We start from the raw sequence: 27,134 nt of genomic DNA, 5'->3' as shown, positions 1-27,134 counted from the left end.
TACCACTTTGGTCCTGGGCTGCCATTTTGTGACTGCAACAATTGACTGATCAGAGTTAGTGGTCACAAGCTCTTGGTGGAAGTATGTAAGAGCCTCTTCATGGCTTTCATAGATTTACATTGAGTTGTGACTTCCTGATCGCCCAGCAAACACTGGAACGATCCTGCAGGTCACAATCTGTAGAGGAATGACCAGAGCGATGAGGATACCACATGAAGACAGCAGCTGGTAGGTATATTAATTGGGGCAGGAAACTTAGATTAGTGAAACCACTTAATCGGTAATATAAAAAATACCCTCAAGTAGTGCTTTAAGTGACATTCCCATGAATACAACATAGTGTAGCCTTAAATAGTCCTTACTTTCTATCTTTTTATGGATTAAATATGTTTACGTACTTTTCAGATTGGCAAAACTGGATGCAGGGATAGTAGTCCCAACACCTCATGGAAAGGTCTGTAATTTTTATTGTAGTGTGACAGGGTCCCTGATAATGTATCACAGGAGGAGATATGTGTCACGGAAAGGTCTACTTTCTGTGATGTGGGCTTGGAAGTTTTGTTCCAGAATTTCTTGTTCGGAGGGGTTAATAATCCATTTTAGTGGGCAGTGCAGTGCGGGAGGCAATCGCCCACTATGTCTCCTCACTGGGTGTTGCCTGTATGTAATCAGATGGGTTTGGCACATGGGGGAAGTGTTTTGGGAGTCTGTCAGGGTGAACAGATTTCCAATGGTCCAGGCTGGACACTAGAGAGTGGTCTGTGTGCAGAATGGGAGAAGCCTTCCTGTGTGTGTGGCTCCAAAATGATCCTGCGTGCTGAACATTGCCGGGTCTGTGTACCCACAGGCCCGAGGGAGCAGAACCCGACATGTTGGTATTGTTTTGGCCTTCTCTGAAGGACATTTACCATTTTATTTTGATCATGGGGTTATGAAGTAAATAAACCCATACGGACTTTGTCCAGGAGCGCGCCTCCTGTTTCCATCCTGATGCACCTGAGTTAGTACAGACCTCCTACAGTAGGTACACTTCAACTGTGAGAGACAGAATGTTACAAAAATATCCTGAAAATCACATTGTATGATTTTTACATAATTGGTTTGCATGTTATTGCATGAAATAAGTATTTGATACAATAGAAAAACAGATCTTAATATTTGGTATAGAAACCTTTGTTTACAATTATAGACATTTCCTGTAGTTCTTGACCAAGTTGTTTGTACACACTGCAGCATGCATTTCAGCCCACTCCTCCATACAGATCTTCTCCAGATCTTTAATTTTTCTGGGCTGTCATTGGACAATATTGAGTTTTAGCTCCATTCAAAGATTTTCTGTTGGGTTCAGGTCTTGAGACTGGCTAGGCCACTCCGGGACCTTGAAATGCTTCTTACAGAGACACTCCTTAGTTACCCTAGCTGTGTATTTTGGGTCATTTTCATGCTGGAAGACCCAGCCACAACCTATCTTTAATGCTCTTACTGAGGGAAGGAGGTTGCTGGCCAAAGTCTCATTATACATGACCCCATCCATCCTCCCTTCAATACGGTGCAGTCGTCATGTCCCTTTTGCATAAACGCACCCCCAAAGTTTGATGTTTCCCCCACCTTGATTCACGGCTGGGACGGCGTTCTTGGGGTTGAACTAATCCTTCTTCCTCCAAACACGCCGAGAGTAGTTAATACCAAAAAGTTATATTTTGCTCTCAAAGGACCACCTTACCTTCTCCCATGTTTCACTTGGGAGTGACAGCAGGTGAGGCTAATGAGAGTGTTCATCAGCCGATGTCTGTGCAATAAATAAATAGATGAATACATTTAAAAAATTGCATGGGTTTCCCTTTTATTTTTGATAGCCAGTACAGGTAAAGCTGACAGCGGTGGGCTTCAGCCCGCCGCTTTCAGCTTTATATGGGCTGGTTATCAAAAACAGAGTGGTCCCCATGCCATATTTTTTAAATATTTAAATAAATAATTTTTAAAAATGGAATGGCGTTTCCCCCATTTTTGACAAATAGCCAAGCTAAAGCAGACACTTCCAGGCTGGTATTCTCAGGCTAGGAAGGGTCCATAGATATTGGCTCTCCCCAGCCTAAAAATAGCAGCCTTCTACAGCCCCAGAAAAGGCACATCTAGTACATGCGCCAATACTGGTGCTTTGCCCAGCTCCTCCCACTTGCCATGGTGTGGTGCGAATGGGTAATATTTATGGCGTTGATGTCAGCTTTGTAATGTCAGTTGAAATCAAGCCCAGTGGTTAGTTATGGAAAGCGTCATCAGACACCCCGTTACTAACCCCATAGTCACATTGTAATAAATCTATATGCCTAGAGTGTGCGGTGTATTACATATCTTTCATTATACTAGGGGCTTCCCACAGCCCGTTACACCTGCACCTCGCTCCCATAGTATACTGAGTGCGCGCCAATCTTCTTTAAACATTGTAATAAAGACACAGCCAGAATAAAATCCTTTATTTGAAATACACACACAGACTCCTTTATTTGAAATACCTTCTTTTTACCCATTTATTACTTTAAACCTAAAAAACCACTATTCATACTCACCAGTCTGACTATAATCCTCTAATGGCTATGTCCCATGATGTTCCGAATGGTTTGCAGAGCAGTTATATCCGTGATGTAACCTCTGTCTACTAGAGCTGAGCAAACTTGTTCAGAAATGGTTCTCCAATCTCAAATTTGGCACGAACCTTACATATTCAGATTCGTATTTGCATTTTCCTCAAAATCGGCAAAATTTGTCCAGAGTTTGATAAATGATCAAGTTTCCACTCATGCTTTTGTTAGGACTTTGGCTAGGATAGTGGTGCTGTTTATTGAGCTCAGGGGGATGTGTTTGAAGAGGGGATATGGTGGGGAAAGGTCAGAGGAGCAACGGACTGTTATTCTTTCTTTTTTATTAACCTTGTCTATGGAGATTCCGGCAGCCAAGGCACAGAAACCATCTACAACATCCAGACACAAGGGCTTGTGTCACTGGCCGCCAAAGTAACATGTCCCTCTCCATGTAAAAAGCGGATATTTTGCTTTGGCAACATTTTATAGCAATGTAGTGAGGCTGATGCCTCAAGTAATCAAATAGTTAACCAGTCAGTTTATTCTCAGCTAGTTCAGATAGATAGGATCTTATGTCAAATCGATCTTTCAGCATATACAGTGGGTACGGAAAGTATTTGGACCCTTTAAATCTTTCACTCTTTGTTTCATCGTAGCCATTTCGTAAATTCAAAAAAGTTCATTTTTTTCTCATTAATGTACACTCTGCATCCCTTCTTGACTAAAAAAAAAGAAATGTAGAAACTTTTGCAAATTTGTTAAAAAAGAAAAGCTGAAATATCACAAGGTCATAAGTATTCAGACCCTTTGCTCAGTAGGAGCACCCTTTTGAGCTAGTCAGCCATGAGTCCTCTTGGAAATTGCTAAGGCTGGCGGAATACACCGAGTAAATAGAGAGATGTTCTTTGGCCCGGGGTCCACCGTGCAGGAGAGAACCTGCTGCTGGCAAATGGCGGCCCTATATGGCGGTAGAAGCGAACTCTGTTACTTCACAGAGTCGCCTAAAGAAAGCACTGTGTTCTGTTAAACTCACAGGAGTACACAGCAATTGCTGAGCAGAAAGCAGTTTGTGGTTACGCAATCATACAATCTCGTCACCGGAGGAGCTGGTATTCTAGGGGCTTATTTCAGCTGGGGCCCTGAATCCATACACACAATCTCCTCACCAGAGGTGATGGTATTCTAGGGGCTTATTTCAGCTGGGTCCCTGAACACATACACACGTAACCACACTGACGCAAAGCACATAACTTAGATTTGATACTAGAGCATTAGCTTACCTTTTATAGCTGCAGCAAGTACAGGACCTTCCTAGAAGGACCAATGAGAGGCTGCCACAGAGCCTGAGCAACTTCAGGACCTTCCTGGAGAACCAATGGGTTTTGCTGCAGGATCTAAGCAGGTGACCCTCGATCTCCAATGAGAGATCTTACCCTGGGCATGCTCAGAAGGGGAAAAGCAGGACTTAGTCCCAAAAGCGTCTGCTCGCCACTGCCCAGCACTGGCTTCAATGGCAAAAGCTAGAAATGCAGCAGTAACCCTTTGCACAGAGTCAGACTGAGCAAGGCACTGGGACCGACGTCTCAGCTGAGCAGGCTCCACTATGGCAGGAGAAGAATGGGAGACCACATCGGAGATGGCCCGAGATTCCCCCTGTGCAGAGGCAGGAACTCGACCCCTAAAATTACCCCCCTCCTTGGACCTCGCTACGCTAAAAGGCAGCAATGAGCTGCGGAGCCCGAATATACTCAGCAGGCTCCCAGGACCTGACCTCAGGACCATAACCCTTTCAGTCCACCAAATAAAATGTTTTGCCACGTACCACCTTGCACCCCAAAATAGCATTCACCTTGTAATTGTCCATAGACGAACCCAATGTCCCAGCAGATGACTCGGAAAACCGGGACATGCATACGGGCTTCAAGAGGGACACATGAAAGGTGTCGGTGATACCCAGGCATGGTGGAAGGGCCAGATGGTAGACCACTGGGTTAACCTGTTTGATGACCTTGAAAGGGCTCAAGTAGCAAGGTGAAAACTTAGTGGACTCAACTCGCAGCCTGATGTTATTGGCGGAGAGCCACACTAAGTCGCCGGGAGCAAAGGTCGGAGCGGGGCGCCAATGTGCATCGGCGGAGGACATCATTCTCTCCTTGGAGGCCCGAATGGTATCCTGAGTGCGGTCCCAAATATCCTGTGCCTCCACAGCCCAGTCTGCCACCCTGGAGTCGGCGGAAGACACGGGCATAGGCACAGGTACCCACGGATGCTGAACATAGTTAAGGAGGAATGGGGTTTGTCCAGTGGAGCCGGCCATGGCGTTGTTCAGTGCAAACTCCGCCCACGGTAGCAAGGATGCCCAGTCATCCTGCCTGGCTGAGACAAAATGTCACAGATATGTGACCAATGTCTGATTGGCCCTCTCTACCAACCCTCTCCAGAACCGAGACGCAAACTTGGGACCTCGGTCACTGACAATTTTGTCCGGCATACCGTTTAGGTGGAAGATGTATTTTATGAACAACGCTGCCAAGGCCCGTGCAGAAGGTAGCCGTGGAAGCGGCACCAAATGCACCATTTTAGAAAAATGATCGGTGATAACCCAAAGGATGGTACAGCCACGAGACTTGGGCAAACCCACCACAAATTCCATCCCGACCATCTCCCAAGGCCTGTCTGCTACTGGCAAGGGAAAGAGTAACCCAGCTGGCCGTTGTTGAGGAGAATTATTTTTGGCGCAGGAGACGCACGCCTGAATATAATCTCCGACATCACGGACCATATGTGGCCACCAGTACGTCCTCGCCAGCAGCTCAGATGTCCTCTTTGTCCCAAAGTGTCCACCCACCCTGGACGAATGAGCCCAAGAGAGAACCTCCAGTTGAAAATTAATGGGTACAAAAGTCTTGCCCGGAGGCACAGACTCTAGCAAAACCAGAGCTACAGTTCTCAGGCTCTCAGAAGGGACAATAAGCCAAGGCTCCACTTCCTCCTCCTCAGATGACACAATGGAGCGAGAGAGGGTGTCAGCATGAATGTTCTTCTCCCCAGTGAGATAATGGAGGGTGAAGTGGAACCGGGAGGAGAACAAGGACCATCTGGCCTGACAAGAATTTAGCCGCTGGGCTGTTTGTAAATAAACCAAATTTTTGTGGTCCATGAAGACTTGAAAGGGAAAGCGAGCCCCCTCCAAAAGATGTCTTCACTCCGAGAAAGCCAACTTTATTGCTAGCAACTCCCTGTCCCCGAAGAAATAATTCCTTTCCACTGGTGTGAAGGTCTTGTAGAAGTAGAAGCAAGGATGCTTCCGACCTTGAGCATCCTTTTTGAAGAGGAATGCTCCTGCACCAACGGATGAGGCATCCACCTCCATTATAAGCGGCTTATCAACATCGGGATGATGTAGGATGGGAGCGCTAGCAAAATGAGACTTAATAGAAGAGAAGGCCCTGGAGACCTCTTCAGACCACAATTTAGGATTTGCTCCCTTCTTGGTGAGAGCTACCAAGGGAGCTACCAAAGCTGAGAAGTGGGGAATGAACTGGCAATAGTAATTAATGAACCCCATAAAGCACTGCACCGCTTTAAGAGAATGGGGTTCTTGTCAGTCCATCACAGCTTGTAGTTTAGCGGGATCCATAGCCAATCCCTGGACAGAGATGATATAGCCCAGGAAAGGTAAAGACTCCTGCTCAAACATACACTTCTCCAACTTTAAAAATAATCCGCGCTGGGTTCTCCAGTTTTGTGACCACTAAATACCTCCAAAAAACAATAAATATTTGCACCTTTTATATGACTTTAAAAAACTATTAAAAAATAAGTTTGTGCTGTGTTTTAAAATAGCTCCACCGTGGAGCACGACATTACCATAAGGAAATTCTGAGCGAGATAATAAAGTGATTTTTTACCTGGTGCGGTATAGTCGATAATGTCCACAGTTCCCTTTAGTCGGTCTTTGTAAAAGTCCAAATGTGGAAAAATGCGGCTTCGGTGGAGTTTTTTTTCCTCTTTTGCTTTCACGTGAGCGGGCTCCAGGCAGTGCCCCGGCCAGCGGCAAACAGCCCTATGCTCGCTCACTGCTAGTAGCGACTATGCGCTGTTGTGCAGCTCTCGGTTCTCTGCCTCTGCAGGACCTTGCGTGACGTCACGGTCATGTGATTGCTCACGTGACTTGCTACAGATAGCACGATGGACCAATTTCCTACTAGTTTCGGAATAGGACGTAACGAAAAAAAACTCCACCGAATTTATTGAATTTCCGGCTGTTCGTGAGGAAGCCGTTGGTGAGATTCCCAGATGAAAGCATATTGATCACGCATGTGCCAGTTCATGCATGTAGCAGTCAAATTATTGGAATGTTTGCCTCTACTGAGTCTTTTTTTTTACTAAGTTGGCAGATAAAGATAACGTGTATTGGGTAATCCTTTTCAGTCTAAAAAAAAAGGCTCAGGCTAGGCAAGCCTTGCTGTGCCTGCGAACTGCAGACCTGCAACCAGTGCTGGTCTCCTCCTCTGCTGAGCTACTCAGTTGCATGCCTCTGGGTTCACACAAAGTGGGATGTACAACTTCATCATCCTCTCTGTTTTACTACTTCTCACCTTGAGAGTCACCGTCCCTCTTTTTCTACCCTGACAGCACAGTACAGTAAATGTAAAAAAAGACTCAGAAGAGGCAAAATTCCAATAATTTGACTGCTACATGCATGAACTGGCACAGGGGAAGTGTGTCCACACCTGGGGCTTAACGTATGGTGATGAGGGTCTGAATTCTGCTCAGACCCTACTCAGATCCAGCTGAAATTTTTTTTATGTATCAGTGCGGATGATTTTCCTCTCCTCTGATACCCACAGATTAGAATGTGAGAACAGCTCTGCCGACTCGTCCACCTATGGTTCTGCACAATCAGTTGGACGGTTGGAGAGTTGTGGCATAAACAAGGGTAATTCGGGTGCCACCTATTAGTAATGTACTGTGTGTGTGATGTTAAGGTGGAGGAAGAGGAGGGGAGACCAGTTGATGCAGCGCTTGCCATCCACTGGAGCACATGCTCTTTCTGGCCCTCATCTACATGGTGTACCGCTGTGCGGCTGCCAATGAAAGGGAGTCAAGTAGCCCATCTAGTAATAAAAGTTGTCAGTTGTGTTAGGAAAGGATGAGCCAGTGTTTGTTCAGCAGTGCTTTCAGTAACATTACCACCTACCCTACATACACCTTGAACACAAAAGCCTTTTCTCCCTTCCACCGCGACCTTGCTTTTTCCCATTCTTGTTGGATGTACTCTTAACTTCGTTTAACCATTACAAGAGAGTGCAACATGTGTTACTTTATGCTTTAAGATGTTGAGATTTGGAACCAGTACTAGGTGATCCTAAGGAACAAAATGGCATTAAGAATGACAAAAATAAAACAAGTGGAATTCATTTCTTCCAAATCTATAGTCTCTCTCCATACTAGGTGTTCCACCCGACTGCCAGGAATGGTGGTGCCCCTATTCTTTCCCATCCAGGTGTGGACTTGAGCCTTATGAGACTCAGATACCTGAGGCGCACATTTACTGTACTGTGCTGTCAGGGTAGAAAAAGAGGGAGGGTGACTCTCAAGGTGAGGGGTAGGAAAACTGAGAGGATGATGATGAAGTTGTACATCCCACTTTGTGTGAACCCAGAGGCATGCAGCTGAGTAAATCAGCAGCGGAGGAGGACACCAGCAGTGGCTGCAGGTCTGCAGTTCTCAGGCATGGCAAGGCTTGCCTAGCCTGAGCCTTTTTTGAGACCGAAAAGGATTACCCATCACACTTTATCTGCCAACTTTGTAAAAAAAAAGACTCAGTAGAGGCAAACATTCCAATAATTTGACTGATACATACATGAACTGGAACATGCGCAATCAACATGCTTTCATCTGGGAATCACACTGTTATAAAATGCAGCATAGTGGGCCTCGCCATCCACCGGCTTCCTCACAAACAGCATTTGCTGCATCTTCCTCCTCCATCATCGGGGCAAGTGTTCTCACACAGGTCTCTGGCCCAAGAACATCTACTTGTTTTCCCGCTACAGTCATTGTGAGTGAGAGCTTGTCAGCTGTTACAAAAGTGGACATGCCTGCTGTTTTTGATTGATATCAGACACCGAGCACACCACATCTTTTTCAATCCATCATAACATCTCTGCCTGCTTCTCACTCACAGTCCAGCAGCTTATCATGTACACCATACTCCACCCTCTGTCTGTATAGCAACCAACAGTTGAACTTCAATATTTTGTAAGATTGTGCTTACCGCATGTGTTTTTCGGCAACACTCGCTTGGCACGGGATTCAAGCACACGGGCATCATTTTTCGCTTAAACACAGTCTATGCGGTTTATTAAAGTGTCATAAACCGGGTCATGCACAGTTCATTATATACAGTTTTGTATGGCTTCAATTCACAATTCAGACACTACACCTGCCAGCCCTCCTTGACTAGTTCCCAGGGGTGTCCGTACGCCATATCAATGTCCGTGTCATATAGCACACACGACATTGGTTCGCAGTCTCTAAACATGCTGGACGTCACTTCATCCTTTTACCATGGAAGACCACACAGTTCATCACTATCCATGGAACACAACAAGCACCAACAGTCTGTTCCACTGGGAGATACATCTCTGCTGTTATGATAGCCCTCCTTCCCGGTGTTACCTTTCTCCTGCTCCACACGCTGACCTCCTGTCAGTCCTCTCTCTCTCAGGGAAGCTGCCTTACGGGGTTCACCAACTTGCCTGGCAGGCACACATCAGTTAGTCCAGAGCCACCGAAGGTCGGTAGCTTCCCCACCACAGACCGTCCAGGTCCACGATCTCTCAGGTGCTCCAGGAAGACTCCACTCACAGGAGCTTCCAACACAGACCGTCCAGGACCACAGTTTCACTGTGTGCTATTCAGGACGTCCTTCCCACCTGGGAACATCCAACACACTGGCATGTGCTGTTCAGGACTCCTACTCCCAGGACATCCAACACAGGTTGTGCTCTTCAGGAAGCTTACTCCCAGGACTTCCAACACAGGTTACTCAGTGCACTATTCAGGACGTCTGTCCCTACCGGGGACCGTCCAACACACAGGCATGTGACCTGTCCGGGTGCTATTCAGGATTTGTCCAACACCCCAGGCCACCAGGTCCAAAGCCCCACCACGTGCTCTTCAGGGAGATGACACTCCCAACACATAGGCTCTCCAGGACCTTCCAGCATAGACCATTCAGGTCCATACTCAGCGAACATGTGACCCATATCCTGGTCACATTATGAAGCTGTAACCACTCCTACAGGTGGGAGTGTATGTGTGTGGCTAGTTTGACCCACCCATCTCTCATAACTAGCCCAGTAAGTCTCCCTTCACAACTATACAAACACTTGCGGGACTACAGGTCCCAGAACAACAACAACAGACTTACCACACAGACTCCCTCTGCAACGCATATCGTCCACTTACAATTCTGCCAGTCACTGTTTCACCATGTTTATAACCTCAGATAAGCCTCCATGCATTTCCCGAGGAGCACACACAGCGCCCCCTAGCTGCCACAGGGGTCACTGCATCACAATTTATAATATGATAGACACAGTTTCCGAAAGTTGATGGCCATCACAGTACTCCAGTACCTGTTGCTCAGTCTACAGTACTTCTCTGACAAAGCTGTGCCTGCACTACATCAGCATGTCACCGATGACATCAAACCTTCCCTGAAAAAATCTATGTCTGCCAGGGTGCAGTTCATCACTGACACAAGTATGAGCAAACATGGGCAGGGGAATTACATCTCTCTGACTGGGCACCGGGTGACTCTGGTGGCTGTGGGGTCAGGTAGTCAAGGGGCTGCTCCACAAGTCTTTGAATCCCCAGGGCTTGTTGGACAAACCTAGGTATCTAACAGTTCCTCCACTGCTTCTGCTTCCTCCTTCTCCTCTAAGGATTTCTTCTATGCCTTCATCCTCTCCCTTAATCAGACATGTGTTCTGACAGTGTAGATGGAATCTCCCTCTCTTCTGTACTACGCAGCCATGGCTCAATGCAATATGCCTTGGAGATAAACAGGCCAAGAGTTGTGGACAGGTATCCAGGCCTTGTTAGAGCTAGGGCTGTCTCCACTAAACCAGGTGCCAGGAAAGGCATAGTGCAATAACGGTACAAGCATGGTGATGGCCTTACTCCGTTGCACCTCGCACACATGCCTGGCATGGCTCATATCCTTAACCTGGTGGTACAGCAATTTCTCCACCTCTATCCAGGCCTGGATGCGCCACTACAGACAGCTCGGTCACTGTGTGCTCACTTCCGATGATTGTACCTACAAAGCCATCCATAATCTTTCTCCTCCATATATCTCTGAACTAATCTTCTGATATTTTCCCTCACGTAATCTCCGGTCCTTCCAAGACCTCCTTCTCTCCTCCACACTTATTCGCTCCTCATCCAATCGCCTCCAAGACTTCTCCCAAATATCCCCCATACTCTGGAATTCTCTACCCCAACACGTCCGATTATCAACCACATTCGGATCCTTCAGACGGAATCTGAAAACCCATCTCTTCAGTAAAGCCTACAGCCTGCACTGACCCCGCTGCCTCCTCATCACTACAGAAGCTACCGCTTCACCAACACCGGAGCTCCTGCAACCCTCAACCTACTGTCTCCTTCCCCATAATCCTGTAGAATGTAAGCCCTCAAGGGAAGGGTCCTCGCCCCTTTGTATCAGTCAGTCATTGTTAATTTGTTTACTGTAAGTGATATCTGTAACTTGTATGTAACCCATTCTCATGTACAGCACCATGGAATCAATTGTGTTATATAAATAAATAATAATAATAATTGTACCCCGCCACAGGTCATCGAATTGCATTACTACAGAGTTCTTTTGGCCTATTGGTTAATCATTTGATTAACTATGTTCCGACATGGTGGAATTCTACTCTGCACATTTTGCAGCGGTTGTAGCAGCAGCAACAATCCCTGGTGCAGTATGTCTTTTTGCATAGCCTTAGCCAACGCAGTCCGGACATGGTGCAAATCACACATGCAAAGTGGACACAGGTGAAGGACCTCTGCACCTTTCTGTACAGTTTTGAAATGGCTAATAAGATGTTAGCGCTGACGAGGCCATCATCGGCATCATTATTATATGCTGGAGCTTACTTTGAATCGTCTGCGTGAGGAGGGGATTGTCGCAGAGGAAGAGTTAGAAGCAAAGGAGGATGCAGAAGGGATAACAATATCTTAAATTTCCGGACTGTTATTGCACAGGTGGGTGACATGGGATGCCTGTGTAAGTAGTGCTCCCAGACAGGCAGGCCTGCACTTACCTGTGTTAGTTTACTTAAATTTTTCTACCAACATAACTGTATGACAATGATGTTTGTGCCATCTGAGTGTTGCTGGAATAAAAGGAAAGTTGGAGGTGTTGCATAAGGTGTGATGTCTCCCACCTAAGAATGCTTACACCACTCCCTTAACCATCCGGTCCTCATTACAATTTCAATTTCAAGCTGTAAATGCTGGGCGAGACCTTGATACCTCATGCATGGCCCATGGCTGACTGTTTGTGTGCAATTATAACAGGCTCTACTGTGGGTCAATTGGTCAGTCAACTACTTTTGTTACTATTCTCACATTTTTCTATCAATAGTTGTCTATGAAACTGATGTTTGTGCCTTCTGAGTGTGGCTGGAAATTTAAAAAATATTGGCGGTGCTGCATGGGGAGTGAGATCTCCCAGCTAAGAAGGCTTACACAGCTCTCTTAACCACCAGGTCCTCATGGAAATTTAAATTCCAAGCTGTAAATGCTGGGCCAGGTCCTGATACCTCATGCATAGTCCATGGCTGACTACTGCTGTGCCATTTGCAAATTTCTACTGTGGGTCTACTGATGCAAATTTTCATGGTGTCTTCCCCTAATTTTAGCTGATTGGGAAGCTTTTTGTCACCCTTTAAGGTGTTGTCTATGCTTTTGGTTTTGCCTCCCATTGAATCCAATGGGGTTTGGGTTAGTTTGATGAATTGTTTGGTGAATGGTGGTCAGTTTAGTGAAGCCGAACTAAACCGTACCTTGAAAGGTTCACTCATCTCTACTGAGCAACTCCATTTGTGGCAAGGTCCACATTACTACTGATACGTAGACCAGTAAACACAGCAAAGGACGTTACATCTCCCTAACTGGCAACTGTATAAATGTACTGGCAGCTGGGCCAGAGGCAGAAAGTGTTCTGTCCTACCACCACCGAATATTGATAGGTGGTGTCATCACAGGCAAGCGCATCTGCCTGTCCACAGGCAATGTAGGGAAGATAACATTCCTAAAAATGAACAAGGCATGGATCACAAAGGCACAAAGACATAACCGTACCTGACTGGACAATTATACCAGCCGCACCCAGCTATGGTTACACTGTATTTTTCATTTGTTTCATTTTGTTGTCACAATTTTAACAAAGAAAAAAATGTAAAACAGTATTCACTCCTTTCCCCTCTTCCATGTACACCAGCATGTCCACCACCATGTCCACCTCCAACCCCTTATTCAATTGGGCCTCTGCCTCATGTTTGTATTTTTTTGTTCTTTTATTTAATATTTTGTCTGTATTAATTTATGTCATTTCCCGAAAATATAAATGAGGATTGGATGATAGATGGCTGAATGAGGGAGGGATGGATGCATGGATGGATGAAGAAAGGATGGATGAGGGAGGAATTGATAGATGGACTCATTTTTGATAACCAATCAATGGAAATAGCACAGTTGGGGCAGCAGCTGTCAGCTGTCTCCTTTCCCTTATCTAGTTATTAAAAATAGGGGGGAAGCCATGACATTTGTTTCATTTACCAAATTTTTCACTTTGTAAGATGTACTTTTTTCCCCCAAAGTTGGGGGGAAAATGGAGGGTGCATCTTACAAAGCGGACATGCCTTACTGATACCTGAGGGGGTGTCTTACAAAGCGGACATGCCTTACTGATACCTGAGGGGGTGTCTGGGTGTCTCCGGGTGCCTGGCGGTTGCTGGCCAGTGCTGCAGGTGTCTCCGGTGCCCAGCAGTGCTGTGTGGGTGTCCGGCGCTGCCTGGGGCTCTGCCAACATTTTGTGACAGGCCAGGGCCCCGGTAATTCCACGGTTCCCTGTGCGTGTGCGGTGGACTCTGGAAATATGACCACCGCCGGTGGTGGCACATGCGTAGATTGTGATCTCAGGACCAAGATCTCGAGAGATGAGATTTCAGCTCGAGACCGTTCTGGTACCCAAATTGAACTTTTTTTAAATGTTCAACCAAATATCCATGGGTTTGCTCATCATTTGGCTTGGATGTGGTATAGAGGTTGTGATTGAGTGTGTGGAGAGGTGTCTTTTATACAGGTAACGAGTTCAAACAAGTGCAATTAATACAGGTAATATGTGAAGAGTAGAAAGGCTTCTTACAGAAAAGCTAACATGTCTGTATATCTGTGTGAGCCAGAATTCTTGCTGGTTGGTATGGGCTCAAGTATTTATTTCATGCAATAAAATGCAATTAAATTATTTAAACATCATACAATATGATTTTCTGTTTTTTCTTCTTTTTTCATAAGATCCTGTAGGTGTGTTGATCTCCAGCTTCCAAATGCTTATCTTCCTCCATACTTGGCTTTGAAGTAAAAGTTGTAAGGTCTCCTACTCATTGAAAAATAAATTCATCGATTGTGTATGGCTAACTGTAAATTGCCATCCTAGTCTGAAGAGTAATTTTAAAACCTATTTAGAATATCAATTTTCTCCCAATACATGACAACAATTAGAATATTTCTGGTTATAACCTAGAGGTATTCATTATCTTATTTTGATTACGACCATGTAGTCATCACATATGATAATTTATCTATTTCATTAAATTCCTAAAGCTGAAGCTCCTCTTAAACAGAGCATTAATCATATTAAAGGCAGTTTAGATGCATTAGCAAATACTGATAATATATGAGATGAATATTTATCTGTATTGTAAATATTGAGCTGAACTTTCCAACTACAAGTGTGAAGCAATTAATTCTCATCAGCAGTATTGAAGTGGGTTAGAACCTGCAGAAATATTACCCTCCATAATGTATTGTCACATGTGACACTGATTAACAGCTGCGAGGAGCCGTTTTCATATTTGTTTTGCAAGTTATTGGACTTTTAATTAAAAGGGTGAAAGACAAAGAACAGCAAGTTTAATTATGATAAGTGTTACAGTGTTGATTTTGTGTTTAAAGGCACTTGAAATGCAGGAAATCACTTGGCCAAGGTGGTTCATTGAGTGGTGTAAAAACGATTGTTTCATTATTTAAAAGCGGTAAAGATGAGCATAGCTCAGACACATAATCAGTATGGAAATGTAATAAAAGCAACCTAAGCAGGCTCCCCAAGGTTAGTTGGCACAATAAGAAGAAGTCTTTTGAAGCTGGTACAGAGCCTAAAAATGTATTCTAAAGCAATATCTGAACCACTGTCTGGATTAGAAATCACACATCACTCAATTGCTTTCAGTTAACCATTAAGTCATAAGCAATCATAATTTCCGTTTCCTACTTTGGAATTGCCGAATTTGCTTTCTAAGACTTATCTCGCTGGAGGGTTTTTTCTTTTTTATTTATTTCCTTTTCTACGGCGTTGCTCTCAGGTCTGTTCTGACCTTTCTTATCCCTTGCTAATCTGGTTATATTGTTCAAAACCAAGACTCTCTTTCCTTGATGTATTTATGTCAGTAAACTGTTTCGCTGTGGAGCAAAGAGACAACTTGTTATTCATCTGTCAGTACTATTCATAAGTCTAGACTGCATTAAACAGCTGGAAGAAGGTGGAAATCCCATATGAGCAGGCGGTTTGCCTTTCATACTAAGATTTGGATATTATAATGCATGCGGTACAAGACAACTTGCATTTCATCTATTCATCTCACATCCCTAATAAAATTAAGTCCCACACACTGCTTAATGTGAGCTCAAACTATTTATCATTAAAAAGGATTCCAGGCTGCGCATGTAGAATATTTCTCAAAGATTTATTGCCCTATTTTGCCAAGTCCTCACCTATAAAGAACCACAGTTGTCCTCCTCCGAGTAATTTGTCACACACATTGATCATTCTCTTCATATCAATGATTCAACCCAACTACCGCTACATTTCCAAGGTTCCTTCCATTTCTTTATTTAAAGAAGAGAAAATGGAAGATTTCTAATCCTCATCCAATTACCTGGGCAAATCATTCCAATGACTGGTGGTTGTCGCCCTTGAGCACTGAACTTGAAGGACGTTGTTGCATGTGACAAGTGCTTATATTGTGCCTTTGTTTGCCATACTAAGGCCATATAAATGATTGATAGTATTCATTCTCTTCAAGACAGGACATGCCTAACTTATAACTTTTATCTCATAAAAATTCAGTGTAGTGACTAAAGTAATTAATTCTCTAGTTTACATTGAGATACTTTACGGTACAAGTAGCAAGAATTTGGTCAGTTGTTGATGCAGTATAAATTTCCTAGGAAGCTACGAGTAAGAAAATTAAAGAAAAACAAAATGAGATATGAGAGAAAAATATAATTGTTGGACTACGTGGTGTCTTCTAAAGCAATCCTCACACAGATAATAAATGTCCTCATTCAACGGTGAATTTGAAGGACTCGTTGACAGTAGAATTGAAATAGCAAATGGTATTTTAGTATCAGTAACTGGCATTACTCAAAGAGTTTGTGTATGAGTGATGATTTTCATTTTCTAAAGCAGACAATAAAAAAATGACAAAGCCACCCACAATTTGTCTGTCTATAGATTGACAATTTTAAGTTCTATAAGCATTGGACTAGTTTGGTCAGGGGCATAAAGAAGCCCTCCCATCAAAACTTTTTTCCTCTAAAATATTGAAGTCATTATCTGACATAGCACTGTATACTTAAAATTGCTCATTTTCCTTTCTACCTAGCTAATTCTTCTCTATTCCATTAGGTCTAAGACATCACATGATTAAAAACTGACTAGCAGAATCCTTATAAGCTCTATGTATAAATATAAAGTCTCTTTTCACCGTATGAGTCATGAATCACTGCAAAATTCCTTGGCAAAGGGAAGGCGGGAGCAGCTGGGTCAGAAGTTAAAGAGGGAATGATAAATGCAGGGAAAAGAGACTTCCTGTTTCTACAAAAAGCAGAAAAAAGAGAATTACTTTGGGTAGAAATGCAAAATGAGCAATTGTACATACGCAGTGCCGTATAATATGATAATTGGATATAAAAAGGATAAAAACTTTGATTGGAGTGCTTTATAAAATCTTAAGTGACATTTTAAGATACCTTCCCAGCTGATGGCCATGCGTGCAGCTTTCCAAGGCAGCTGGGAATCCCATAAAGGGGCTCTCCACTTCTGATTTTTTGTCCTACAGATATTAAGATGAGCTGGACTTTCAAAAAGGATTGAGAGATTTTGACATGGTTTTTCAAAGTAAGTGGAGCGCCCGCTAGGACCGCTGAGTACCCGGTACCGAGCCGGTTCTATTCTTAGGGCTTGTTTCCACATGCGAGAATCACGTCCGTGTCTCGCATGTAGAAACCAAGCTCTGGTGTCTGCACTCCGGAGCAGAGCGTGCGGCCGCATAGGAACACATGGAGCCGCACAGCTCCGCTCCTGAGTGCCGGCGCCAGAGCTTGGTTTCTACATGCGAGACACGGACGTGATTCTCGCATGTGGAAACAAGCCCTTAAAGTTGTGGTCACGGCGGTAGTGACTGGGTTTGTGGCCCTGGGCGTCCAGTAAAAAGGGTATTAATGAAAATGGGAATAAAGTCTAAAGAATGTTCGTGATGACACTTGTGATACTTGGCCAGAGATGGCCGACACTGCTTAAAGGGGTCAACTGGAGATGATGGTATTGCAGCTCAGATGGCACAGCTCCCCACAGATAAAGCTTAGTCCCCAGGGCTCCCGGTGTAGTTAGAAATGATGATAGCTGGTGAAGTGCAGGAAAGAATTGGATGACACAAGGTTGCAGTCTCTTTACCTTTTACTGATGCAGTTCAGGTACAGGTTACAGGTGATCTTTGGAACCTGGGCACCCTGAAAGTGATTCGGAATCCTGCTAGCCAGGTGGGGTTGGAAGCCTTCCTTACTGCATTGTGTTCCCAGTCCCTTGCTGCCTGAGGCTTCGTACAAGGTCTTCTCTCTCTCTGTCCTTTTAGGTGGACACTACCTGCATGGCAGGCAACTCAAGCCTTTTTACAGGTGTCCCTTCTCGTGGTGACTCTAGGCTCTATCTGCTGCTGTGCCTTCACGTGTAATGGTGGCCAGGAGACTTGGAATCTCCTGCCCGCCGGTTTCTGCTTGGGGCATTCCAGCCTCCGGTTTCTTGCACTTGATCCTGGAGGGAGCCCACTCGCAGCTTCTCTCTCTTTTCTCCTTTGCTCCTTGTCCCCTCACTCTCGCTTACAGACTGACTGACTCTCCTCTCTGGAGCTGCAGAGCCACATGGCTACTCAGCTCCAGTTCTCCTCACAGACTCCCTACTGAGACTCTCCACTCAGACTCTTCACTCCTCCTCCAGCCAGAATATATTTATGGAAGCTACCCTGAAACTGGATCTAGAGCTCCCCCTCCTGGCCTCCAGAACAGTGTTGTATGTACATATTACCTGTTAAAGGGATCCTTGTGGCTTCCAGGCATGGCATCACACTCCCCGTGAGGAAGGCAATGCCACTGTAACAACTGAATTCCTGGGGTGTTACATAAGCACTCCAGTCTTATCAAGTCAAAGAGTAAGGGTACTGTCACACTCTGCAACTTTCCAACGATCACGACCAGCGATACGACCTGGCCGTGATTGTTGGAAAGTCGTTGTGTGGTCGCTGGGGAGCTGTCACACAGACCGCTCTCCAGCGACCAACGATGCCGAAGGCCCCGGGTAACCAGGGTAAACATCGGGTTACTAAGTGCAGGGCCGTGCTTAGTAACCCGATGTTTACCCTGGTTACCATCGTAAAAGTAAAAAAAACAAACCGTACATACTCACATTCCGGTGTCCGTCAGGTCCCTTGCAGTTTGCTTCCCGCTCTGACTGAGTGCCGCCGTAAAGTGAAAGCAGATCACAGCGGCCCCACTGATGGTCACAGCAGTAGATGCTGTATTGTGTGTTTTAATGCTGATAGCTCAGCCGGGCGCTAGATAGCAGACATACACCTTTTGCGAACAGTCATACACAAGGGAGGGGATGTTTAAAGAACGACTTGCACTCATCAACACACACGCATTTTCAAATGTACACTAGTGCATGGCCGTGCGGTCATGCAAACCTTTTATAGGTGCAGCATGTACAGGACCTTCCCAGAAGGACCAATGGGAGGCTGCCACAGAAGTTGAGCACCTTCAGGACCTTCCTAGAGGACCAGTGGTATTTGCTGCAGTATCTAAGCATGTGACCCTTTATCTCCAACGAGAGATCTTACCCTGGGCATGCTCAGAAGGAGAAAGGTAGGACTTAGTCCCAAAAACATCTGCTTGCCGCTGCCCAGTACTGGCTACAATGGCAGAAGCTGGAAAGGCAGCAGTAACTCTTTGCACAGAGTCAGACTGAGCGAGACGCTGAGAGCGACATCTCCGCTGAGCAGACTCCACTGCGGCAGGAGAAGAATGGGATACCGCAGTGGAGACGGCCCGAGATTCCCCCTGTGCAGAGGAGGGAACTCGACCCCTAACATCAATATTGTTAAATGGATAAAATTGTAAAGTGCATGAAAAACAAGCAACTCTGCAATTTATTGATTAAAACTGTCACCATTCTAAATTCCCCCCCAAAATACACATATTTAATATCACTGTATTTGTACAGGTCTGTTCTATAGAAAAGAGAAATAAAGTAATGTGCTTGGTAAATGGCATAACAAGAAATCGGACAGAGAAAAATCTGGATCGGCTGAGAAAAAAATCGCAGCATGCTGCGTATTGCTGCGATTCTCGGAGGAGACTTGCCAATGCAAGTCAATGGGTGCAAGAAAAAAATCGCACAGCACTCGCACCATGCGAGTTCTGTCCGATTTTTACGCACCGGTGTCCTTTGAAAAGCCGGAAATTCAGCGTGGTGTATAGTAAAATCACACTGACAGGTTAGAATAGAGTAGATATATACACATAGAATAGGTATATATACATATATATATGTCAGTGAGACACCTATATATGTATATTTATATTTAATGCAGCGCTAGATAGCATAAAAGCCGCTAATCAAAACTCCAGAATTGTGGGTTTTTTGTCTGTCGCAACAACACAAAAATGTAAACAAATGTAATGAGAACATAGCATCTACCCCAAAATGATATAAATAAAAACATCAACTCTGGGCGCAAAAACTAAGCCCTCACACAGCTCCATATTCTGAAAATTTAAAACATTACATTACTGTGATAATGGTGTCACAAGCGTAGTTTTTTTTCACCAATTTTTGAAATTTTTTTCACCAATTAAGTAAAACAAAAACAATTCATGTTTGATGCCTTTGTAATATTGTCAGCTCATTTATACTGTAAAATGAATGCTGTAAACACAGAAAAGTTATGAAATGGGGGCAGGAAAAAAAAAAGTGCAGAAACAAAAAAAAAATGCCAGGTCCTCAAGGGGTTAAAGCTTGCAAATACTGCTCTGAAGAAGTGTGGATTGTTTAAAATTGCTTGCAGCATAGGAGTGTGCTCAGTTCAGGACTTGAAGCACAAAAATGCCACTGGTCCACGCTGCCAATCTTCAAGAGCACATTGCCTCTTACAAGCAGAAAAAGGAGAAGCAAAGGAGCAGTGAGCTAAGGGTCCCTTTCCACTTGCGAGGAAAACGGACGAGTGCAATCCGATAAAAAATCGGATTGCACTCGGACCAATGTTATTTAATAGGTGTCTTTTCATTTGCGATTTTTTTCTCAGCCGAAATCGTACAGAGAAAAATCTGGATCGGCTGAGAAAAAAATCGCAGCATGCTGCGTATTGCTGCGATTCTCGGAGGAGACTCGCCAATGCAAGTCAATGGGTGCAAGAAAAAAATCGCACAGCACTCGCACCATGCGAGTTCTGTCCGATTTTTACGCACCGGTGTCCTTTGAAAAGCCGGAAATTCAGCGTGGTGTATAGTAAAATCACACTGACAGGTTAGAATAGAGTAGATATATACACATAGAATAGGTATATATACATATATATATGTCAGTGAGACACCTATATATGTATATTTATATTTAATGCAGCGCTAGATAGCATAAAAGCCGCTAATTCAATTGCCGGCTTTTGCTCTCTCCTTCCCAAACCCAACAGGATATGAGACATGGTTTACATACAGTAAACCATCTCATATCCCTTATTTTTTTGCATATTCCATACTACTAATGTTAGTAGTGTGTATGTGCAAAATTTAGGCGCTGTAGCTTGTAAAATAAAGGGTTAAATGGCGGAAAAAATTGGTGTGGGCTCCCGCGCAATTTTCTCCGCCAGATTGGTAAAGCCAGTGACTGAGGGCAGATATTAATAGCCTAGAGAGGGTCCATGGTTATTGGCCCCCCCTGGCTACAAACATCTGCCCCCAGCCACCCCAGAAAAGGCACATCTGGAAGATGCGCCTATTCTGGCACTTAGCCTCTCTCTTCCCACTCCCGTGTAGCGGTGGGATATGGGGTAATGAAGTGTTAATGTCACCTTGCTATTGTAAGGTCACATTAAGCCAGATTAATAATGGAGAGGCATCAATTATGACACCTATCCATTATTAATCCAATTGTATGAAATGGTTAAAAAAAAACACACACAATATTGCAAAGTATTTTAATAAATAAACACAGGTTGTTGTAATATTTTATTGCTCTCTCAATCCACCTGAAGACCATCGTTCTGTAACAAATTAAAAATAATAAACCAACAATATACATACGTTCATATACATGAACTGGAGCCTGGGAACTTTTTCCCACGCTTGACGTCATATGAGGACATCCAGCAGAGGGCGCATCACCACGACTGAAGGTAACTATAGGTCATTGACCTACATTTCCTTCATTCCCCGGGGTTTACAGGCAAGAGCACAGCTGCATTAGCAGAGCTCCTGCCTGTAAAATATTTTAACCCTTTCAGATGGATTTGCATCGTGGGACGTTACAGATCTACGGAAGGTATGTATATTGTTGGTTTATTATTTTTAATTTGTTACAGAACAATGGTCTTCAGGTGGATTGAGAGAACAATAAAATATTACAACAACCTGTGTGTTTATTTCATTAAAATACTTTGCAATATTGTGTGTGTGTTTTTTTTAACCATTTCATACATTTGGATTAATAATGGATAGGTGTCATAATTGACGCCTCTCCATTATTAATCTGGCTTAATGTCACCTTACAATAGCAAGGTGACATTAACCCTTCATTACCCCATATCCCACCGCTACACGGGAGTGGGAAGAGAGTGGCCAAGTGCCAGAATAGGCGCATCTTCCAGATGTGCCTTTCCTGGGGTGGCTGGGGGCAGATGTTTGTAGCCAGGGGGGGCCAATAACCATGGACCCTCTCTAGGCTATTAATATCTGCCCTCAGTCACTGGCTTTACCACTCTGGTGGCGAAAATTGCGTGGGAGCCCACGCCAATTTTTTCCGCGATTTAACCCTTAAATTTAATAGCTACAGCGCCGAAATTTTGCACATACACACTACTAACAGTAATGTGGAATATGCAAAAAAAGGGGGATTTGACATGGTTTACTGTATGTAAACCATGTCTCATATCATGTCGGGTTTAGGCAGGAGAAATGAAAAGCCGGCAATTGAATTACCGTCTTTTCACATATATCGCGCTGAAGTAAATATAAATATATATATATATATATATATGTGTCTCAATGACATATATATATATATATATATATATATATATATATATATATATATATATATATATAAAACAAAACCCGACTTTGGAGCGAAGATCGCCGACGGCCGACCCGATCCCACAGTGAGATCGGGTCGGGTTTCACGAAACCCGACTTTCCCAAAAGTCGGCGACTTTTGAAATTGGCCGATCTGTTTCGCTCAACCCTAGAAGTGTATATTAATTTTTGAGCGAAGACTGTAAGAACTTCCTAGTATAGGATGTAATATAAAGTTTTATTATCTAGCATTAAGTAAGCTTATGCATAGACGTGACTCTACTCTTTGTTTTTTTTTGTAACAGATAAATCTACAGAGGAAAATGAGAGTGACTGGAGTTATTACCCAAGGAGCAAAAAGAATAGGAAGCCCAGAATATATAAAATCATATAAGATTGCATACAGTGATGATGGAAAAACATGGTCAACATATAAAATTAGAAGAACAAGTGAAGACATGGTAAGTTTCTTTTTGTATATTACTTGGACTGCATTCTTATCACTTTGATCTGTGTAGTGGTTCATTTGTGGGTTTATAAATAGCTATATAACGCTCTGTGTAACTTATACTGTATTAAATGGATCAAACTTAGCCTTATTTATTTTATCAATGTCAGGTTCAAAAATCTCTATTTTTAGAGCCAAAGTTTTACATTTTTCTGTCAATGGAGCTGTGTGGAAAGCTTTAATTTTCATTGATACTACTTTGTGATAAAAATATTGTTTTTATCACTTTTTACCATACTTTTTGGAAGGCAGAATTAAAAAAAAATTAAAACCAGCAATTATGGATTTTTTAAAAAACAGCATTCCCCATAATATAATTGAGAAGGTAACTTTATTCTATAAGAGTATGATGACAGCAAATTTATCTCTTCTTTATACGTCTTTGGTCACCATACTCTAAGAACTTTAACATTTTCAATTTTTTAGATAATTCATTTTTATTTGTTTTTTTGTCTTCTAGTGTTCAATTCTTCTGCGAGTCATTATGATTACGAGGAAACTCAATATACGTCATTTTTTACATGTTTCTCATCACATAATTTTTTCTAGTTAGCACCTGCTAAGAACCAAAACCTTTTTATTTTTCTCTTATTGAGAAATATGTCACTTTTTTTGCACAAAGAGCTATTGTTTTTATTTCTTATATTTTTGTATGCATCAGACTTTTTGATCAAATTTGTTTTAAATTTTGATAATGTGTATTGAAAAAAACAGCAATTCTAGCATTGTTTTTCTCCGTTTTTGATGAAGCTGTCTATGTAGGATAAATATTGAAATAGTTCAAAAGTACAGGTTGTTACAGACATACTGATACTCAATATCTGTCTTGATTTTAGGAGAATTTTTCAAAGCTAATCCATTTTTAATGGGAAAACTGGAATTGTTGTTTTTTTTTTTGGTTTTTTTTTTAAATACCTAAAACATTTTATAACAATATTTATCAGTGCCATGAGGGCACTTAAAGATCTTTTTATTGCTTTGTTAATAATTGCACTTCTTATATTGAATCCTCACCTGTCAGTGTAATATCAGAGCCAGGATCTAATAGGTATAAGTGAATGGCAGACACCAAGGTTAGGACTCTTGTTGCCATTGGCATCCAACAATCGCACTATGTCGGAGGGTGGGTTGATGAACTGACAGAAGATCTCTTCCTCAGTCAAACACACTATTGATAGAGGCATCTGACGAGTAAAACTGTGGGAATTGGTGTTTTTTTTACTGTTCCTTACAGTTTTAGCAACAGCCTGGCTTTGTATAACAGCTGGATCTTTAGAAAAAAATATGTTCTTGTTTCCATGTTATCTAAATCATACCATATATCAATATCCAGTTGTAGAAATAGAAAACTAATATATATATATATATATATATATATATATATATATATATATATATATATAAATATATATATTGACATTTGTTTGAAATGTTTAAAATTTATTGCTATTCAGTTTATAAATTTATCTAATAAGTCAATAAATCTGTTCTTCTCACTATATGTATGGCAAATTTCTCCCCCATCTTGTTTTTTTTTGTTTTATAAACCCAATGAAATGAACTGGAATATAAGTTGATGCGCATTGTGCATGCAACATGTAGCCGCATGTTCACACTGGCCACTAAACTGACAAAACCTATGATTAAAAACAAAATGAGCAAATACCCTGCAGTAAATATATAGCAATAGGGAATGAAAATAATATATGCTACGTGGTTAACATCATTTTGATAAAAAAAAACATAAAGGCCATCCCACCACATCTTGGTGAGCCTATTCGGGACGGTCCTAACCTCTATTAATAACTTACCATTTGTCTAATGATGTAAATTTGAATAAGTGCAGAGTAGGACCGAGGCCTCGACTAATGGACACCCAGCAGTGGGGAGCTATATAAATGTAATCTCCAGCTCAAATAAAAGGGAAGCTATGCCTTTATTTCCATAGAGTGTAAAAACCTGAAACAAAAAAACTAAAGAAATTAGGTAACTGGAATATAAGTTGGTATGCAAGGAGCATGTAGGCTCATATTCACACTGGCCACTAAACGGACAAAACCTATGATCAAAACAAAATGAGCAAATAATTTGCAGGAAATAAATAAATAGCAGTAGTGCATGAAAAAATAAAGGGTACTTGGTTAACATAATTTTGATCAAGAAACCTTCAATGTATTTATTTATTTATTTATTTACTGCAGGGTATTTGCTCATTTTGTTTTTATCTTAGGCTTTTTGCATTATAGTAAACGTATAAGGAGATGAAAAATGTCAGTGGCTTTAATAAATACCTTGAGATATTCTATTGAAAAATGCAAAGCATAAAATAATCAGCTCTTGCAATTTCACAAGCCTTAAAACTAAGTAATCAGTTTTGTCTTGGTTAAAGTAAATTGACAGTAGAAAAATTAGTTAAAGATTTTCTGTAACTCAATCTGGTGCACACATTGGGAATGGAGAGCTAGTAGGGTGTCCAGTGCTAGGAAATAAACTCTCTGTATGTTATTTTATTGAGGAAATGCCACCATAAAATGAATGGTAAAAAAAATTACCATATAAAAGATTAAGAGCACACAAGACAAGTAACAATTTCTCTTATACATTGATTAAATTATACAAGACCATGTATTGACTCTACACTCAACTCTTGCATTGTGACTTAAAAATGACCTGTGACCAAGTAAAAAATGATCTGTTTCTGCTTTTATTTTATTCCCTCTATTCCGCTGAGAAATCTGTTTTTTTTTCTTTTTTAATTCACCTTATGGTTACCTTTCCTTGGTGAAAACTGTAAAAATGATCACACAAAAAGGCTAAAAAGTATAGAACCATATGGAGGATGTAAAAAAATGAAATGTTTTTATGGGTTACTCAATGTATGATTACAGTACTCCAGTAAGGTTACTACTTTCACTAATTGTGGTGATGTTGCTTTTTTTTTTTCAAAACCACACCTGAAACTTGTGAACGCAGCCTTAAGTATATACAAAAAAAGTAATTTCTCTTCATATAATATGTAGGGATGACTAAACATACTTGGTGATTCTCAGTTATCAGTCCTGCCGGAAATGCGCTCACCGGTGACCCCCGTCTCGTGATTGGGGGTCATTGGCACATCAGCAAAACAACCAGAGGTCTCCTTGAGACCTCTATGGTTCTTGTTACCGGATTGCTATGAACAATGCAGTAATTCTGCTACATAGGGGCAATCTGAGCATCGCCTCTCTGTAGCAGAGCCGATCAGGTTGTGGCAGCTTCTACCCTCCAATGGAGGTTATTGAAGCATGCCAAAATAAAAAAAAATGTTTAAAAAAAAAATATATATATATATATATATATATATATATATATATACACTCACCGGCCACTTTATTAGGTACACCATGCTAGTAACGGGTTGGACCCCCTTTTGCCTTCAGAACTGCCTGGCATAGATTCAACAAGGTGCTGGAAGCATTCCTCAGAGATTTTGGTCCATATTGACATGATGGCATCACACAGTTGCCGCAGATTTGTCGGCTGCACATCCCAAAGATGCTCCATACAAGGCAGGATGGATCCATGCTTTCATGTTGTTTACGCCAAATTCTGACCCTACCATCCGAATGTCGCAGCAGAAATCGAGACTCATCAGACCAAGCAACGTTTTTCCAATCTTCTACTGTCCAATTTCGATGAGCTTGTACAAATTGTAGCCTCAGTTTCCTGTTCTTAGCTGAAAGGAGTGGTACCCGGTGTGGTCTTCTGCTGCTGTAGCCCATCTGCCTCAAAGTTCGACGCACTGTGCGTTCAGAGATGCTTTTAGGCCTACCTTGGTTGTAACGGGTGGCGATTTGAGTCACTGTTGCCTTTCTATCAGCTCGAACCAGTCTGCCCATTCTCCTCTGACCTCTGGCATCAACAAGGCATTTCCGCCCACAGAACTGCTGCTCACTGGATTTTTTTTCTTTTTCGGACCATTCTCTGTAAACCCTAGAGATGGTTGTGCGTGAAAATCCCAGTAGATCAGCAGTTTCTGAAATACTCAGACCAGCCCTTCTGGCACCAACAACCATGCCACGTTCAAAGGCACTCAAATCACCTTTCTTCCCCGTACTGATGCTCGGTTTGAACTGCAGGAG

The 27,134-nt window shown here is 42.6% G+C and overlaps 1 protein-coding gene across 1 annotated transcript in view; it reads left to right on the top strand.

Annotated features, from left to right (window-relative positions):
* EDIL3 (EGF like and discoidin domains 3) overlaps positions 1-27,134 on the top strand; it is a 956,986-nt gene that overhangs the window by 746,023 nt on the left and 183,829 nt on the right. The window contains exon 6 of the mRNA XM_077288684.1: positions 22,811-22,966. Coding sequence (XP_077144799.1) covers positions 22,811-22,966 — 156 coding nt within the window. The remainder of the gene's footprint in view (positions 1-22,810; positions 22,967-27,134) is intronic.

The sequence above is a fragment of the Ranitomeya variabilis genome, chromosome 1, assembly GCF_051348905.1.
Source record: "Ranitomeya variabilis isolate aRanVar5 chromosome 1, aRanVar5.hap1, whole genome shotgun sequence".
In the NCBI taxonomy this organism is placed as follows: Eukaryota; Metazoa; Chordata; class Amphibia; order Anura; family Dendrobatidae; genus Ranitomeya; species Ranitomeya variabilis.
This window is presented reverse-complemented; position numbering and strand designations above follow the sequence as displayed.